Consider the following 17,616-nt stretch of genomic DNA (forward strand, 5'->3'; position numbering starts at 1 on the left):
CGGGACGAGGGGCCCGAAAGGAGCCAATTTTTGTAAGGTCGTGAATTTAAGATGCACTTTAACTTTTCACAGTCAGAATTTGGGGGGGGGGGAGTGAGGCTTATATTCGGGCCAATATGGTAATGTGCCCCCTTTTCCTTATCCTTTAGTATGTGCATGTATTTAGCTTTTCCAAGACTGCCCACATTTATAACACTTTTGAAGATAATAAAAAAGGAAATTGCATTTTGAACAAAACACAGCTGGCCCCAAAGTCACAAAAATGCAGACTACAGTGTCAATCTGAATTGCCATGCTAGGCCAAGCTTATTTTATTACATACATTCTGCTTTCTAAGTACTAGTTAAGTTCATAATGTAAACATGAAGCATACAGAGTTAAAATTCAAGGCCACAATATTTCTGATTGTCCCTTTCTGTGTCTTTGGTTGGCCGAGATCAACTCGTAGTGTATAAATGCATAAGTTATATAATTATTATATAAAAAGAAAAAAAAATAACGTTGACTTGTATATTTCATTCTGACAAACGCACAGCGTTCGCGACTCGGAAAAGAAAAACTGGCGCTGCCTAACAAAAATATCTATATGATTTCAGACTTTGGCAACTGGGGATTGTCTCTTACCTTCAACCAGTAGAAAACAAATTCCCTTTAGAAGAATGAGGTTCTAAGCGTCACTTTTAAATATCAGACAATTCCAGTTTTACATTTTTATAAAGAGATGCATACTCTGATACTACAACTTTCCCCTTCTTAGACTTAATAAAAAATCAAGTCTTTTCTTTGATAATACTGGAAATGGCATAATAGTCAACAGAATATTTCTCAAGTCCAAACAAGTAATTCTTCATAGTTCAAACACTGTCCAGTTTTCAGTTTCCCCTATATCTACAGGAAATGTCTTCTCCTTCACTCTTATGACTCTTCCCTTCTCTTACCCCTTTCCACTTCATGTATCCGACCCAGGGGCTCTTGTGCAGGTCCAGTTCATTTTAGTAGAACTTGCACTAGAGGACTTCCTGGTGTGTTGTGCCCTTTTGTCTACAATCACACACTTGCCCTTCAGCACATTCTCAGTCCCAATATTTGGCTCAGAGCTCTTTAACACTGTCAAGGAATCGTAAAGCTTGCATTGTCTTCACAGTTTTGAAATAGCTGATCCCTCCCTCTTAATAATGGAATGTATTTAAGTTCATCCCAGCTGAAACTGCTGCACTGAGAAACAAATATTTATGACACTGTTCTGTAGGTTTTTGTTTTGTTTTTTAAAAAATGCAGGTAGTATCCTAGTCTGTAGCAGAATTATCCTTATATTGCTGTAGTAGAGTCCCAATATGCATTAGCATATCAATCGTGACGTAAAAGCTTATAAACTTTTCCTGAAACCCATTTTATAGTTTGTCATTACATACTTTTCTACCTAGAACAGTATTTCATTGTTTGATGTGTAAGTTCAATGTCAACATACAATTTACATAATAGCATCTTTAAATTTCTTTAATACTCTCCTGTAATCCTTTTTTTTAAGAAAAAAAAAAGCATTTGTATATGGCATTTTTCGGTCCCAGTCAACCTTGTCATGTCTTTTAGGCACTTTTTTCTCATATCCTCCAATAAAATTCATTACAATTCATTGTGTTCCTTGGAGAAATGTCCTCTTCTTATTTTGTTTCTTCCTTTAGTAGTAAGTGCCAAGGTGAGAAGGCATGTGGGTTGCCGGGAGCCTAGTGTTAGGATAGATACTTCCAGCTGGCGAATTCCAGTATGGAGTGGGTCCGGCAAAAAAGTTGGAGGAAGTGACAGGCAAGGCTGGAGCATGGGGAGCAACGAAGTTCATTTTCTGGGGATGTGCATGGTAGGAGCTCATATAGGGCAGGTCTGATGGATATTTGTACATGGATGATTCTGGAGGATGTGGCTGGAGAGCTTGAGCAATCCCATGGAAGTCAAACTTGTAGGCGTAACGCTTACCATGGACTTTAGTCATTATATTTTTGTCGTAGTAGTAACGGAGAGCACGGCTGAGCTTGTCATAGTTCATGTTGGGTTTGCTCTTCCTCTCCCCCCAGCGTCGGGCTACTTCATCAGGGTCAGTCATCTTGAACTCTCCATTTGTGCCCTCCCAGGTGATACAATTGGAATTGGAGCTATCTGACAGAAGCTCCAGCAAGAACTGCCATAGCTGTATCTGCCCACTTCCTGTGGGCAGGAGGAAAAATAGGAAAAATGAATTGAGTAATGGCTGGAAAACATTTAGCTTTGTATTTTCAGCTGTGCCAGATTCTGGTGAGAAAGTATTTGAAGGACTGCTTATCTATCAAAATCAAACTGGAACATTTAATCAGGTTCTGTAGGCCATGTTATAATATACTGTTTTCTTTACTTATGAAGACCAGAGAAATCTGAACAAATTTTGCACAGTAAGATTAACACAGCCAATCACTGGATTTAATAGTATAATAATAATAATAATAATAATAATAATAATAATAATAATAATGGCAATAGTGTTAGGGTTGCTTAGCATCTCTTACCAGTGCAAGATACAATTAGGTTTGGTTGTTGTCATTAACTTTTAATGATCTAAGGCACCAAGTTACTGCTTATATGAGTCTACTTCTTTTTCTCAAGCAGTAGCCAACATTGTTATGTTGCAAACCTCTTTCAATCAGTGACATGGGTGGGCTAGTTGTGGTGATGACCTTCTTAGATGCCTCTATTTCCCTATTTGCTCCTGTTAGCTTTTAGTCAGTTAATTAAGGTCACTCATGATTTTGACAATGCCAACTTCATCTATCAGTAACAATATGTTATGTTTCTACGATGATGTAATATGTTGTGAGGATCTAATGGTGTTTAAAAAGGAAAGAAAGAAGAATACAATATCTGTTTTAGGAATTTAGAGTCTGTAGTCTTCCAGATGTTGCTTGCCTATACCTCCCATCATCCTTTGCAATTGACTGATAGGAGCTGGAGACCAACAGCATCTGAAGGACCAAAGGTTTCACATCCCTGATGCATTTCTACCACGCTGCTGTTAAGTGTGCAATAAATTTCCATGTGCTTTGCTATATGAATTTTCTAGATAAACATCCTAATGCAGTACTATTTTTCCTACCTGGATTCGCAAGACGGCTGCTGGTTGGGCCAAGAATTTGGTAGGGATCTAGAGAAAGGTTAAAAAAAGAGAGAGACATAAACCAAAATGCTGTAAAGATATTAAGAAAGCTTTTTTTCAAATATAGGTTATACAGTAATGTGTATAATCAGAATCTGGTTAAGCAGCTTTGGCACATTTTGCAAAAATAAGGGATTTTATATTGATTAAAAGAAATACATGCTACACAGATCTTTGTTTTAAACTATATTACAATGCAAAACTAATCTTGAATTATGTTGACTGGCTAAAGATAGATAGAGCTGCATCTGGCAGAACAATCTTATCTATAGAAAGTTGGTGTAACTTATAAGAAAGCTCAAGTTACCCCATTCTAAACTATGTTCAGATGGAACTTGGAGGAGTTTGCCTTATACCGTGTGCTAGGTCATGTGACTGAGCTGAAAGTGGTTTGGAATAGGTATAAGTCTCTTTTTGCCCTGTCCAATCCCTCCCCACACCCCCAAAATGGCCCCTTTATGGGATTTATACCAATGGGGAATAGCTGCAGGTAGACATACCTAACTGAGGGCGCTGGTCTTCTGTTTTGGGCACTGTTGAAGATGATGCTTGAGCTGCTAGGGGGGAAAAACACAACTGAGTACCCAGATCAAGGCAATGAGTGGCTTTTGTCTGTAGAGCCTGAGTCCCTATCAAGAAAGCTGAAATCCCAATGTTTTGTAATTGCATTCCCTATTGACTCCCCCACCCCTCCAACTATCCAACTTGTCCCCGCTTTTGCCCTACTCAGCATTTCAGACGGTCTCTCTCTCTCTCTCTCTCTCTCTCACACACACACACACACACACACACCTCACATAATATGATACAAAACAACTATGAAGTTTTCTGAAGTCATAGTATACTAAAATGAAACAGCTGCAAAGTCATGGAAGGTATGGACCAGGATCAGATGAAGCTCAAACAAACAGTAAATACCCAGGTATAGTATATGAAATCACATCCCTATTCACAGTTACATATTATACTCTGGATGCTAAAGAAAGGATCCTCATAATTGCTATGGATATTTAATTCTCTAATCAGGCCAAAGTCCAAACAGCAACAAATGAACTATGATTTGAACCTGTTTATATAAGGTCTTCAATAAGCTGGTTTGCACCTGAAATTTAATTGTCAGAATCAAATTCTTCTGAAGCAGCTATGGCATTTCCAGGTAATGTTATCTGTTAGGAAAGAAAAAGAAGATACTTTACCTTTCGACTGGGGAGCAGGATGACTGTGGCTTGTCCAGGCTGACCTCCTGGCCTGTTCATAAGGTATATCTGTGTAAAAAAGAAATTATCTCAAATATATTTGAGCTAGAAAGAACTACCAAAGGTCAAATTTCTTCATGTATGATTGTTTCTGAAATACGTAATTTTCCTGATGGCACACTATTCAACATGGTTGATAGCTGCACTGCAGGAAATCTAAAATCAAAATCACTCCTGCAATGATCTGTCTAATCGCCACTCTGCAAAATAATTTCATATGCGGAACCAGTGGCCCTCCAGATGTTGTTGGATTCCAATTCTAATTTCCAGAAGTCCCAGCCAGCATGGTTCATAGTTGGGAATGATGGGTATCAATATCCAGGGAGCTGCAGGCTCTGTATCTATGTTCCAGGGGTGCCACCTTGAATGAAATACTGGGGGGGGGGGGAGTAAGGCCTGCCCCACATAATCACATGACATGGTGCATGTACACCATTTGAATGGCAATGCCCATCGCCTTTTATTGGGGGGGGGGGCAAAGCCCTCTCAGCCCCTAGGAGTTGGCTCCTATGCTATTCTTAAGAAAATTCAAAATTCTTTATGTGCACAAACATCTTGCTCACAGTTATGAATTAAAAACATGCAATTGCCACCAGACAGACAACTATGAATCTTTTCTTCCTTTCCTACATTACAAACATGTATAGATTTGTATGGTAGAATTTCTTGCAGCAACTAAAAACATTCTTCTTCTTTGGCGATCACTCATAGCCGAGTAAGATTGTTTTCCATGAACACGGTCTTAACAGTGAGTCCATAAGTGACTGTGGAGGCTAATTCTGGATCCACACGTCCTTCTACAGTGGGGACATAGGTTTCCAGGCAGGAGTTGATCACGATGAAGGTCTGCCAAGCGTGCCTTCCTCTTAGCACATTTCTCCTTTTCGCCCTGAGTTTGAGCGTCTTCAAAGTCCATGACACCTTTGGTAAAGAAAATCCAATTGGAGCACTCACAGACCAGTGTTTTCCAATTGCCAGTGTTTACACTACATTTTAAAAGATTTGCTTTGAGAGAGTCTTTAAACCTCTTTTGTTGACCACCAGCATTATGTTTTCCATTTCTAAGTTCAGAATAGAGTAGTTGCTTTGGAAGACGATAATCAGGCATCCAAACAACATGACCAGTCCAATGAAGTTGATATTGAAGAATCACTGCTTCGACACTGGTGATTTTTGCTTCTTTCACTACACTGGCATTAGTTCACCTGTCTTAGAGAGCCAGTGTGGTGTAGTGTTTAAGAGTGGTAGACTCGTAATCTGGTGAACCGGCTTCGCATCTCTGCTCCTCCACATGCAGCTGCTGGATGACCTTGGGCTAGTCACACTTCTTTGAAGTCTCTCAGCCCCACTCACCTCACAGAGTGTTTGTTGTAGGGGAGGAAGGGAAAGGAGATTGCTAGCCGCTTTGAGACTCCTTAGGGTAGTGATCAAGTGGGCTATCAAATCCAAACTCTTCGTCCCAAGTGATATGTAAAATTTTTCTAAGACACCATTGATGGAATCTTTCAAGGAGTTGGAGACGGTGTTTATAAGTGGTCCATGTTTCACAAGCATACAATAAGGTTGGTAGTATGATAGCACTTGCTAGATTGGAGATGGATCCCCTCCCCCATCACTTGCACAATAGTTTACAAACAGTGCTAAAACACGTTCTCCTTTTATTCCTGTCTAGTGTTTTCATGGCCTTGGGCTATCCAACACCTGTGGCTATTTTAACCCAAACCTTAAAATAAAACCTTCTGCATGATTGGGAACCAGTCCCTGATTGGGCCAGACATTCTACTCATGTGAGTAAGCACCTCCTGCAGAACCTCCCTGTTTAATAAAAATTGACCATGGGTAGCCAACATGCATGGAGACACCAGGGATGGGGTTTGTTTGTGCACCTCTGCCTCCTGTCCACAGAGAACAGCATTTGCATGCTCAATCAGATGCCCAAACACGTATAATTGAGGGATCTTCTATACAATTATATATGTCTTATATCTAGTACTAGTTTTCTGTGTAAGAGGAAAGAGCAGGATAGGAAGAACAGCCAGCCAGACTGTAGCACTTTAAAAAGATAGACAGACAGACAGATAGACAGACAGACAGACAGACAGACAGAGAAAATAGGATGGTGTATTTGCATACCTGGCCTGGTGGTAATTCTTTGTGCAGTTTCAGGGTAAACTGAAGTGTTCGGGAAGATAAAAGCTGCACCTCCTAGATACAAGAAGAAAACGGAAATAAGGATAACTTTGCATTTCAATATGTATTGGAACAAAACTTATGGCTATATGTGCATTGGAGTTGGACTATGATAAGGCATCTGATCTATCAGGTATTCAGCTAAAATCAGGACAGTACATTGAAAGAAAAATATTCATATTTTCCAATTAGAAGACACTGTAGTAACATTTCAACTGATTAATTAGAAGCTTTTTTGTTTTGTTTTGTTTTTTCATTCAGTCTTTGTGGAAGTCAGTGTTAGGTTTATCAGGCATATCAATTATTTTTCCCACCCTGCATATCCCTAGTTATTGCATGAAGTAACTCACTATGAGCTGGTTATTCTCAGGGAGAATGAGGAAGCCTGGTAAGCCATATATAGCCACAGAACCATCACTTAATACATATAACTGCTGTACCCAAGGTAAACTTTTTTCAGGGTCAAATGGACTTGGATAAATTAGTATTCTAATAGGTGAACAACAAGAAAGTAGAGTTGGAAGGAATATACAAGGTCCTTATTATTCCTTTTACATGTAGAATGTACAGTGTAGTGGTTTCAGTTTTGGACTAGGACCATGGAGACCCAGATTCAAATAAAAAAGGAGGAGTGGGAAAGAATCACATACAGTACTCATAACTTTTTGGAGGAAAAGTGAGCTATAAACTGAATAAATAAAATGAACAAAGAGGGATACTGGAAAATCCATATGTATATGTATATGTTCTCATAGCCCACCCTTCGTCAAATGGTTCCAAGGGCAGGTTACAAATATATCACAATTAAAAAAGGTACAGTGTGCAATTATAATTATAAAATAAAACCACAAAACAACAAATTTAATAGCAAAACAGAAGTACAGAACAGCAGTGCACAACAGGGCTTGCTTCCCATATTACTTAAAAAAAATCAGAGGTATGTATAGCTGAGTGTTAAAAAAAATATACAGTGAGGCGAATGGCACATCATGTCTGTTCTAAGATGACATTTGTGTACAGCAAAAGAGGGGGATTGTGATATCAATTTATTTAAAATTGTATCAAGCATATTAATTAGTGCCTAGATGTGAGACCTTCGGGAAACCCTACATACATTGCCTTGAGTTCCATTGTGGAAGATAAGGAAGATACAGATGTAACAAGAACAATATCACAGTGAAAAATCCCTATTAGTTTCTAACATTGTCAAGAGAGAAAAGAGACTTTCTATTCCTTATAGAGTTGTTATTTCTGGTCACTATAAGTCATCAAAACCCACAGGCATGATAATGAGATATCCCAAACTTTTATTTAATCAAATTAAAGATACAGAAATTCCATACATCTACATTGTCTTCTGATGCACAATTTCAAGAGCTTGATTTTAGTTTCCTTACCTATAACCCACATACGAACCAAATTTACTTCTAGAAACAGAGAACCAATGGGAAGTTTCTTTCCCACCAAGTTATAACCTGATCTGCTGAGCTACAAAGTAGATCCTGGCCAAATTGTGGCCTGGTACCTAACTCAAACCACAAAATTGGCACAAGATGCCTCTATATGAGGCATACAAGTGATAAGAGAACAGAAGGTGAAGGACTAACACTTATTCCTTCCATGCTTCTTGGTCTTCTGCAAGAGTGGGGAGATGGGCTGCTTCCCTGGTGCTTGTTCCCTGTCCTTACATCAGTATGAACATGGTTTGGGAACAGAGTGGTGCCATAGCTCATTGAAGGGCCATAGCTCAGTGGCAGAGTATCTGCTTTGCATGCAGAAGGTCTCAGGTTCATTCCAGGCAGGCTTGGGAAATACTTATTATATGAAACCCTGGGAAGCTGCTGCTCCCATCAGCATATACAACACTGAGCTGGGTAGACCACTGGTCTGACTCTCTATAAGGCAGCTTCTTGTGTAGCATGATTCCCTGTACTTTCCTTCCATTATATCCTTTGGGATATAGGCAACTGAGGAGTTCAGTGTTTCTTGCAAGATATATTTATTTTAACATCTATATCTTGCACCTTCAGCAGTGATGCTATCAGGGAGGCCATCAATCAGCTACAAATAAAAATGATTTATCATTAAAAAAAATCAATAAAAACAGCATCAATGCAACAAAATGAATCAGTAAATAACAAATGAGGGAGCCAAAACCTCCAAAAACTAGCAGTGGCACAAATGCCTGAAAATACATAGAAGGCCTGGGAGAATGAAAGAACAACAACTTTCACCTGGCTCTGAAATGATGGCAGTGCAGCTGCAAGGTGGGCATCCTAAGTAAGGGCATTCCATATGGGGTGTGCCATATTTAAAAGAGCCCTCTTTTGGATGGGCAGCTCAATACAGCACACATTTGCTCCTGCTACAGGAAACCAAGAGACCTGCATCAGTTGATCAAAGACACTGAATGCAGATCCCTACATTTAAATTATGCTCTACTTGGATACAGGCTATGCTTTCAAAAGTGCTTGAGAGGTACACCATGGCTGTTTGTTCAGACGACCTGTTTCACTCTTCTCTCATTAAGTTGTTCAATTGCATAATAGATTTATAGAGATCTCCCATACACAGAAATTTTGAAGATTAGGGAGCAGACTAGGCTAGTGCTCTCTTATCTCTAACATGCTACTTTAAATGGGCGCTTTTTTCCAAGCAAAGGAGACCAAACAAACAATCTCCCACAGGAAATGGCATAGCTGGGCTACACGTGTCTGCTCTTCTTCTTTTTTATGTTTCACTCTTGGGATGAGAAGCAATAGTGAGAGTATTATCTGAGTGCTTGCATGTGTGTGTTCATGCACATAAAAAAGGATGTAGGTACATGAATATTCTCTTTCTCAGAGGCCATATTTCCTTCTAAGAGAACTCATGAAGAGCTTCATCCAAATCAATTACTGTATCTGAGCCTAAATGGTTTATCTGTGTATGGCGTGTGTGTGTGTGTGTGTGTGTGTGTGTGTGAGCAAGAGAGAGAGAAAGCAATTCCCACCAATACTAGGAAGCATATTACACTCCTAAACCCTGCCTTTCTTTCTTAATTTACAGTTAGCATGCATTTGTCACATAGATAACCTTAACTTTAAAAAAATGGCCTATAGGGAGGGGAGTCGTGACAGCATTACCTGTATTTCTAGCATGCATTAACCGTGGAGAGTTTTGTAAGGCCTTATCAACATCATCTGAAGTCAAATGTGGAAGAGGAGCTACAAAACAAAAAGCAACACCAAAATTTTAAAAATATATATTCAGAATTATCTTAATAACCATTTTCTTTTATCCTGATAGGATTGTTTATTGGTCAGTCTAGCATCAATTCATTCTGCTCTTTGTGGGAGTGGGTTTATAATAATGCTGGAAGCAGGGCTTTAATTAAGAATATTGTAGAAAATACGGACAACTAGAAAGCCTGTGAAAAACAATGTCATATTGGTGTTGCACTGCCTGATTTTTAAAAACAGAAATTGTTCTTTGACATTTTATTATTCATTTATGCAGCATTGTCTATACCACAGATAACAAATTCGCTTTCTCCTCCTCTCATCTTTGAATGCTGCTTATAAGTTTAATTTTATCTATATTCAGGGGACTCTTTTGTTCACCCTAACATCATACAAGCCCTATTACTGCGAGAGTCTTATAAACTGCTCCTTTGTGCACACACATTTAAAATCATGCCTGGAATTTCTTTTCAAATTATTATGTATATAATCTCATTTAGAATGATCATTTCAGTAATGGAAAAAAGGAAATGCATGTGACCAGAAAAAACATTACCTTTTTTTTAATATAGATTATGTTTGAACTGATTTTTGGTAATATCTAAAATGGTTAAAATTTCCCTGATTTGAACTCTGCTTAAAGAACGCTGTGAGCATAGCATTTGAAAGAGAAATCTGAAATAAGCATTACAGTAGAAATTGCAGTGGACAAAACGTTGGTTTTTTTGGGATCAACAAAGAAAAGGTTCTTACTCTCTCTGAGGTAGTGTAAGTGGGAGAGAAGAATGTCTGCATTATAGCTTGGTGTTAGCCTCTGGAAGTCATCTTTGGTCATCTTACACAATTCCTTCCCATCAATATTCTGAAACAGCACAATGTCCACATCTGGCAGGCCATATTCTTTGACTGCCCATTCCAACCACTGGCGTACGTGGTCTGTGCTCCATAATGTGGGATCTGTTTTGAAAAGCAGAAAGTTTCATTGTGTTAATGTTATGGAGAATGAGTTCTGCTACAAAACTGACTGAGCTTCTCCCCCATAGCAAATGCACTACTGAACAATGGGTAGCATCCAATGTAATTGTTCCATTAGCACAAGGGTTTATGATTTCACCCCCTCCCCTCCCCATGCACACTCTGTTACCCTTCTCAAATCTGATGTGGATGATTGGGGGGAAACCCAGAGGAGATTTAGGGGGCACCTGGGGAGAGGAAAGGGGGGTAAAATTTTGTGTATAAGCATAAATCTTTGCACCATCGGAATGCGCTACTTAGTGCTACACTGAATACAAGCCAGTATTAATTATTCTGGCTCAGTGTGTTCGTCCCAGGAATCTGTTTATTCCATCAAAAGGAACCAAAACTTAGGCGAAAATTGGATGCGTGCCATCTATCCCCATTGAACTCAATGGAAACTCTTTTACTGAATTCAGTTGGATGTAAATTGCACCTAATGCCTGAGGCAGAGTGGCAGGCACACTTTCAAAAACATGCCTGAGCATTCATTTTTCTCATCATGTATCTTGAATAGTGCCTATTATGAGAAGACATTATGCTAAAGTGGAACTAACTACTCTTTCCACTGTAGCCCTTTGTACTCTTTACTCAAGGTATGCCATTTATTTATTATTTATTTATAAATTGCATTTATTTATTGTTAAGCCACTTTCCATATTGATTGCAAGGCAGATTACAACCTTAAAAGAGAATCAATAAGCAAAACCAGTAAGCTAACATTTTAATAAACACAAATTAAAATGCAACCATAAAGTTAGTTTCCAGAACAGTTCTCAATAGTCAGGAATCAGGAAATCACAAAGATCTAGATGAACAAATATATTCAGGAGGCCCTGAAAAGTGGCTGAAAATGTGACCTGTGGTTCAATAGTAAAAAATAAATTTTAAAAATGGCAGAAACATCACCCACAGGTCATGACCTCAAAAAGTAGCTATCATATTAACCCATAGGTTTTGAAGTTTTGCCAAGTGTCCAAAAAAAGTTTGAAAGAAGCCATACTGTCCTGGATTAGAAGCATAGAAGCACTCCAACAATGATGTCTAAGAACCAACGGAACCTTTGTCTAGGAGGAATCTGCCATTCAGGTCAGACAGGGAAGCATCAAATATGTAGGGCCATTTCCAAGTCATTGGAATAGTCACTCCTCTCAATTTTGAGGAACCGGGTGTGCACAGCTGTTTTCCTGTCCACACACCCTACAGTAAATGGAATTCAGGGTTCGATTGCTGGTGGTCCTCCTGCAGAAAGCAAATTGTCAGGATGCTCCCTCTTTTGCACACGTTCTACCCTTGATCTCTTGACTACTGATCCCAAGCCATTAACAGGTCTTCCATCACAATTCTTAGAACTGCAGTTCAGACTGATTCCCCCCCCCCCCCCGATTCCTCTCACAATTTGATCCAAAATGACTTCAGTTTTCGCCTCCACTAGTTCCAAAGCAGATGCCCAATCCTCCTCTGCTGCATTCCTTCTTTTAAAGATATATTCACCAGTTTCCCTGCTTATCTAATGGGCTTGTCAGGTTCCCACCTTTCTGTGTCTTAGAACCAACCCACACTTTGTTGGTCTCATCAGTTTCGTCTGACAGCTCAAAAAGGCTGTCATCCATTTCCTGCTGAATATCAAGCCTGGCAAACTTGGTCTTAAGCATAGCCTATCATCTTCTGACCTTTGCAAGCAACACCCCCTCGCCCCAGTGTCAACCATTGCTCAGTGAGCAGCCCCAACTACAACCCTGCTCTTTAAAGAAGAATGCAACCTTGTCCAGAACAGGTAAACTGCTTGAAGCCACCTACTCCTAGAACATCCAGCTTGTTATGATTCAGCTTCAACTCATTAGCCCTCATCCAGCCCACCACAGTGTCCAAGCATGGCCACACCTGATTGAGCGATACAGAGAAACAGAGCTGTGTGTCATCAGACTTGTGATGATACCACACCCCAAATCCTCTACTGACTGCTCCCAATGGCTTCATGCAGATATTGAGCAGCACTGGGGACAGAATGGATCCTCTCCTGTACCCCTCAGCTTAACAGCCAGAGAATGAGGTATAGTCACCCAATGCCCTCCACTGAAACCAATTCTGCAGGCACGAGTGCAACCACAGTAATTCAGTGTCACTCTCTTCTAATTCATGGAAGTGGTCCAGCAAGACATATGAACACCAGGCCCTGCACAGTGACCCAGCTTAGCTGTGAACTATTAATCTTGCTCCCCCACCCCCTGTTTCTTTTTTCTTTGCCACATCATCCTGCAATCTGTAATGGCTGTGTATAAATGAAAAACATCTGGCAGTCAGATAGCAGGACTTTGCTCAAATATTTCTTGTGCAGCTCAGCAAACAGCTGTTTATGCCTACAGACCTCTTGCTCCCTGAACAACATTTACATCAATTTCCAAATGTATTTAAGACAGATGTGGATAGAAGAAAGCTATTTATGATCACTCACGGTTCAGAGACTGGGAAATGTATCAATGGCCCATTTTTGGACCAGATTGCTTGGGAAGTGCTGCTGCTTTGTGGTTTGTTTCAGAACATTTTTATCATCCACTGAATCAGTTTGTTAGCAAAGCATTATCTGAGTATGTGTAGAAGATTATGCAACAAGTGTGTAGCTTGACAAATAACTGACAGAATTTCAACTTGTCGTTTTAGCCACATCTAATTTTCCTATAGATTCATGTCACTATATAACTGTGGGAAAGTTAAGCAATGCAGCAGAAGTAGAATATATATTCCTTTTAGAGTAGCATGAGTAAAGGTCAATCTTCTTTTCATTAAAGATTAGCCCCATATACCAATGTAAACCACAAATGATAAGGGAATATTATGATTAGTTTTTGACTCTCCAAAATGTGCATAAAACAGAGGAATCAACAACCCCAATTGATGTTCAAGGTTTACCAGCAGTGATAATCAGCTGGAATAGCTACTTTTATGCCAGAAATTCAACAAAAATTCAACAGAGCACTAGTTCCTCCATCCATATCTAACACACTAGCCATCCTAGATTATCATTTACTTGTACATCTTTTGCCAGCAGGTATATGTGTGTGTACTAATTACTGCTTTAGATCTAGGGGCTCTACCACAAAAGATACAATTGACCACAGTATAGCTAATAATTTATATTGTACTTATCAAAAATTTAATTGCCTGTTTATGAAAATGCAAAATTGCTGTTATGGAGGCTTGAATTCAGTTGATATATATCTGGACTCGATGGGGTGTTGCTATCCTTAAGAGCTCCAGGGAATAACTTCAGTTCATTCCAACTGGCAGTTCATCAGTTCATGTCTCTTTCCTTCTGCCATAAGGCTTATGTGGTCTGCCTATTCTCACAAAAATCCTAAGACGACTAGAAATGCAGTGGTGCCTCGCAAGACGAAATTAATCCGTTCCGCGAGTCTCTTCGTCTTGCGGTTTTTTTGTCTTGCGAAGCACGGCTATTAGCGGCTTAGCGGCTTAGTGGCTTAGCAGCTTAGCGGCTATTAACGGCTTAGCGGCTTTAAGAAAAAGGAAACAAACTCGCAAGAACTCGCAAGACGTTTCGTCTTGCGAAGCAAGCCCATAGGGAAATTCGTCTTGCAGAACGACTCAAAAAACGCAAAACCCTTTCGTCTAGCGAGTTTTTTGTCTTGCGAGGCATTCGTCTTGCGGGGCACCACTGTGCTTAGTTGTGGGCTGGATCACACACACAATCCATAACTTGATTACTGTACCCTTTATAGGGATGTCAGAAGGAAGTGATTTCCCTTCCAAACTGTATTCATCACAATCAGTGCTATTTCCATTCTGCTGCAGTTCAGTTTCTGCCAAATATTATGCTATTTGCTTCACTGTCCAGTATTTAATGCAAGTTACATACATTACCTATTTACATGATTTTTGTAACTTACATTGATTTCAGTGTAAATGAAGCATCAAAACAATGTAAAAAAGTAATTACTATAATTACATATTACTTACAGACTTTGAAACACACCTATGTGAATGAATACCAATCATATTGGCTTGAGTGATTTGCATTCTAGACTGCAGGATGAACAAGCAAACTGCATGAATTTCTGCTTCCTTTTCTGTTTTCACTAGAATTCTCTGACATCTCTCCAACACCTTCTCCCTTCCCGTCTTGGTACAACAACACCCCTACAACCAATGAAATGGCCAGGAAGCTAGCGCTGCAGTGCCACCTCACCGGGCAAGCTGCAACTGATATATTCCTAAGTATGTACACCAGGCTCCTGCTGAAATCAGTGTGGAACTAATGGTGTTTAAGCTGAATGGCCAACTGTGTTTAATGACTGGGCGGGCCCAGTTTAAAAAGGTTATTTAAAAACATTTGTCTTCTCACCTGCTGGAACAATAACTCTCCGTTCATTGGTGGTCATGTTTGGTGGTGGGATGTGCTTTTCTTCCATATAGCTTCCATAGTTCATGCCAACGTTTTCTGTGTTGCTGGCCATCTTTCCTCCTTTTGCCACACTGCAGTTGTCAGGGGAATTCCTAAGGAAAGAATTTAAGATTTCCTGAATAATACTTTTCAGTAAGCAGGTTCACAAGTGAAAGAGGATTTTTGCTAGATGCTGATCTGAAATTCTCATCTATCTATCAAGCAATGATGTTCTAGGAGTCTACTTTAGATACTAAAATGCCTTCCGCTGGTGGAGGCTGAATCTGTAAAAACTTGAGGATCTGACTCCATATTACTTTATTTTTGGAAATGGAAATGGAATTTGGATTCGCAGACATATGATTTAGGCCTGATGGACACTCACTGTTGCATCTCTTGAACTTCTAAAAATATGCATACTGTCTTTCTCCACTGGTGCACAAATCAGTAAACCACAAAAAATATTGCAAATCAGCATAAATACATTATGAAAACAGACATAAAAATAGCATGCTATTTGGAGACAAATTGGCCTAAACTTCAGACTAAAGTTAATGTACTCAGCTCTTTTCAAAGTCTTGGTATATTTGCTACCTGAAAGTGATGTAATATGGCAAGCCTTTTTGAGAAAGGATTTCCAGTTATGCACCACTCCTACCAATACAGAGATATGCATACACTGAGTGCTTATGAACCAAGCCTTCAAAAAGATGGGAGTAATGGTAAAGAGTATATATCATTTGGGTTTTTCACAGTAACAAGGAAAGTAACAAAGAAAGCAGATTACATTAATTCTAGAGCAAACTGCAAGCATGGAAGCTGCCATATGTCGAAACAGAATTAAATTTGACAACATTCCATTAAAAAAAAATCAGACATGCAGTACTTTTATTTAAAATTACTGTTACCCACCCACCTCCTCAAGAAAAAGGGTAAGGGCTAAATAACAATACTGGTAATGTTGATGAGGCCCAAATGGACAGTGCAGTCTGGTTACTGTGTTTTCGTAAATAAAAATGATTTTGAATAATTTAAAAGAGAAGCATTGCTAGTAACATGCTTTAGATCGTTGTACAAATTTACATTATTTCTTTCCTCTGAAAAAACAACAACAATGGAATGTAAAAGATATAAACTTCTTCCTGCAACAATGAAGTATATATCATCAGTTTCAGTCTGTCCTATTGTCATGGGCAATCGTGCATTAAAAGTACAATAAACACTTTTCAGTGTACTCTTTAAAAGATTGAGTGGTAGCAATCAGTATTTGGCACACTTCTTGGGAGTTGCTAGGGTGGGTCTCTGAACTGAATATAAACAGAGAAAAGACTAAATTAGCATTTCTCCCTGGAATCCAGAAGCATGTGCTCAAGAATTTTACCTTTATAATCAACTGAGGAAAATGACAAGTTAGTAGAGGTCCCAGCCCCAGAGACTGCAAAGTGAACCCCACATGTGCAGTGGGAGATCTGAACCCCTGCCCCCAACATCCAAACAAATAAGCACCTGTGCTATGTTCTCTGAAACTCACGAGAACTTAGTTCAGCTGTAGTGAGAGAGAAAAATGTGGGGAAAGATGGACAAAATGGATATACCATATTTTTCGCTCTATAACACGCACCCGACCATAACACGCATGTAGTTTTTAGAGGAGGAAAACAAGAAAAAAAATATTCTAAACGAAACAGTGGATGTATGATTTTTGTGGTTCATGCTGTGGCCACAGACATGTGATCTGACAGTGAGTTTGGAGTAGCCCAATGCAAAAATCCTGAGGATCCATGTGGATCCGTGCTTTGTAACCATGTTTTAAGTGGGGAGGGAAGGAAAAGCAGTCAAGGGACAAGGAACACACGTGGGGTGTGTGGAGAAGGATGCTGCTAATAATGCAGGAGAGGGGAGAAGGGGAGAAGGCTCCTCTTCTCTCCCACTTTGCTCCTTTAAAGCAAGCAGGCTCTGCTTTTCTCCCTCCTCCCGCTCATCCCTGGCTTAGCGAGCTGAAAAACTTTGCTGCTATGTAGCGAGCTGAGTGGAGAGGAGAGAGGGACAGAGAGCCTGCTTGCTTTAAAGGAACCAACCGGACAGGAGCTGCTTACACTCGTGTAAGTGGCTCCTCTCCTCTCCCGCTTTGCTCCTTTAAAGAAGCAGGCTATCTGTCCCTCTCTCCTCCCCACTCAGCGGCTCTTCTCCCGCTTTGCTGTTTCAAAGCGAGCCACGGAGGAGGGAAGGAAGGGGAACCATGGATCCTCTGCTCACGACTGCAGCAGATCCCCCCCGCCACCCATAGGCATTCCCTCCATAACACGCACAGACATTTCCCCTTACTTTCTAGGAGGAAAAAAGTGAGTGTTATGGTGC

The 17,616-nt window shown here is 39.8% G+C and overlaps 1 protein-coding gene across 8 annotated transcripts in view; it reads right to left on the bottom strand.

The window, feature by feature from the left end:
• Positions 1–277: 277 nt before the first annotated feature.
• ERG (ETS transcription factor ERG) overlaps positions 278–17,616 on the bottom strand; it is a 117,962-nt gene continuing 100,623 nt past the window's right edge. For 6 of the 8 annotated variants that reach the window (XM_081004457.1, XM_081004455.1, XM_081004456.1 and 3 more), the window contains 8 exons: positions 15,220–15,371; positions 10,599–10,802; positions 9,750–9,830; positions 6,568–6,639; positions 4,375–4,443; positions 3,679–3,735; positions 3,119–3,166; positions 278–2,199 (listed from right to left, as the gene is read on the bottom strand). In XM_081004457.1, the coding sequence (XP_080860583.1) occupies positions 1,679–2,199; positions 3,119–3,166; positions 3,679–3,735; positions 4,375–4,443; positions 6,568–6,639; positions 9,750–9,830; positions 10,599–10,802; positions 15,220–15,371 (1,204 nt within the window). In that variant the 3' untranslated portion in view covers positions 278–1,678. The remainder of the gene's footprint in view (positions 2,200–3,118; positions 3,167–3,678; positions 3,736–4,374; positions 4,444–6,567; positions 6,640–9,749; positions 9,831–10,598; positions 10,803–15,219; positions 15,372–17,616) is intronic. The other 2 variants (XM_081004458.1, XM_081004460.1) reach the window with 2 other exon arrangements.

Source organism: Podarcis pityusensis (assembly GCF_964106645.2).
Source record: "Podarcis pityusensis genome assembly, chromosome: 4".
In the NCBI taxonomy this organism is placed as follows: Eukaryota; Metazoa; Chordata; class Lepidosauria; order Squamata; family Lacertidae; genus Podarcis; species Podarcis pityusensis.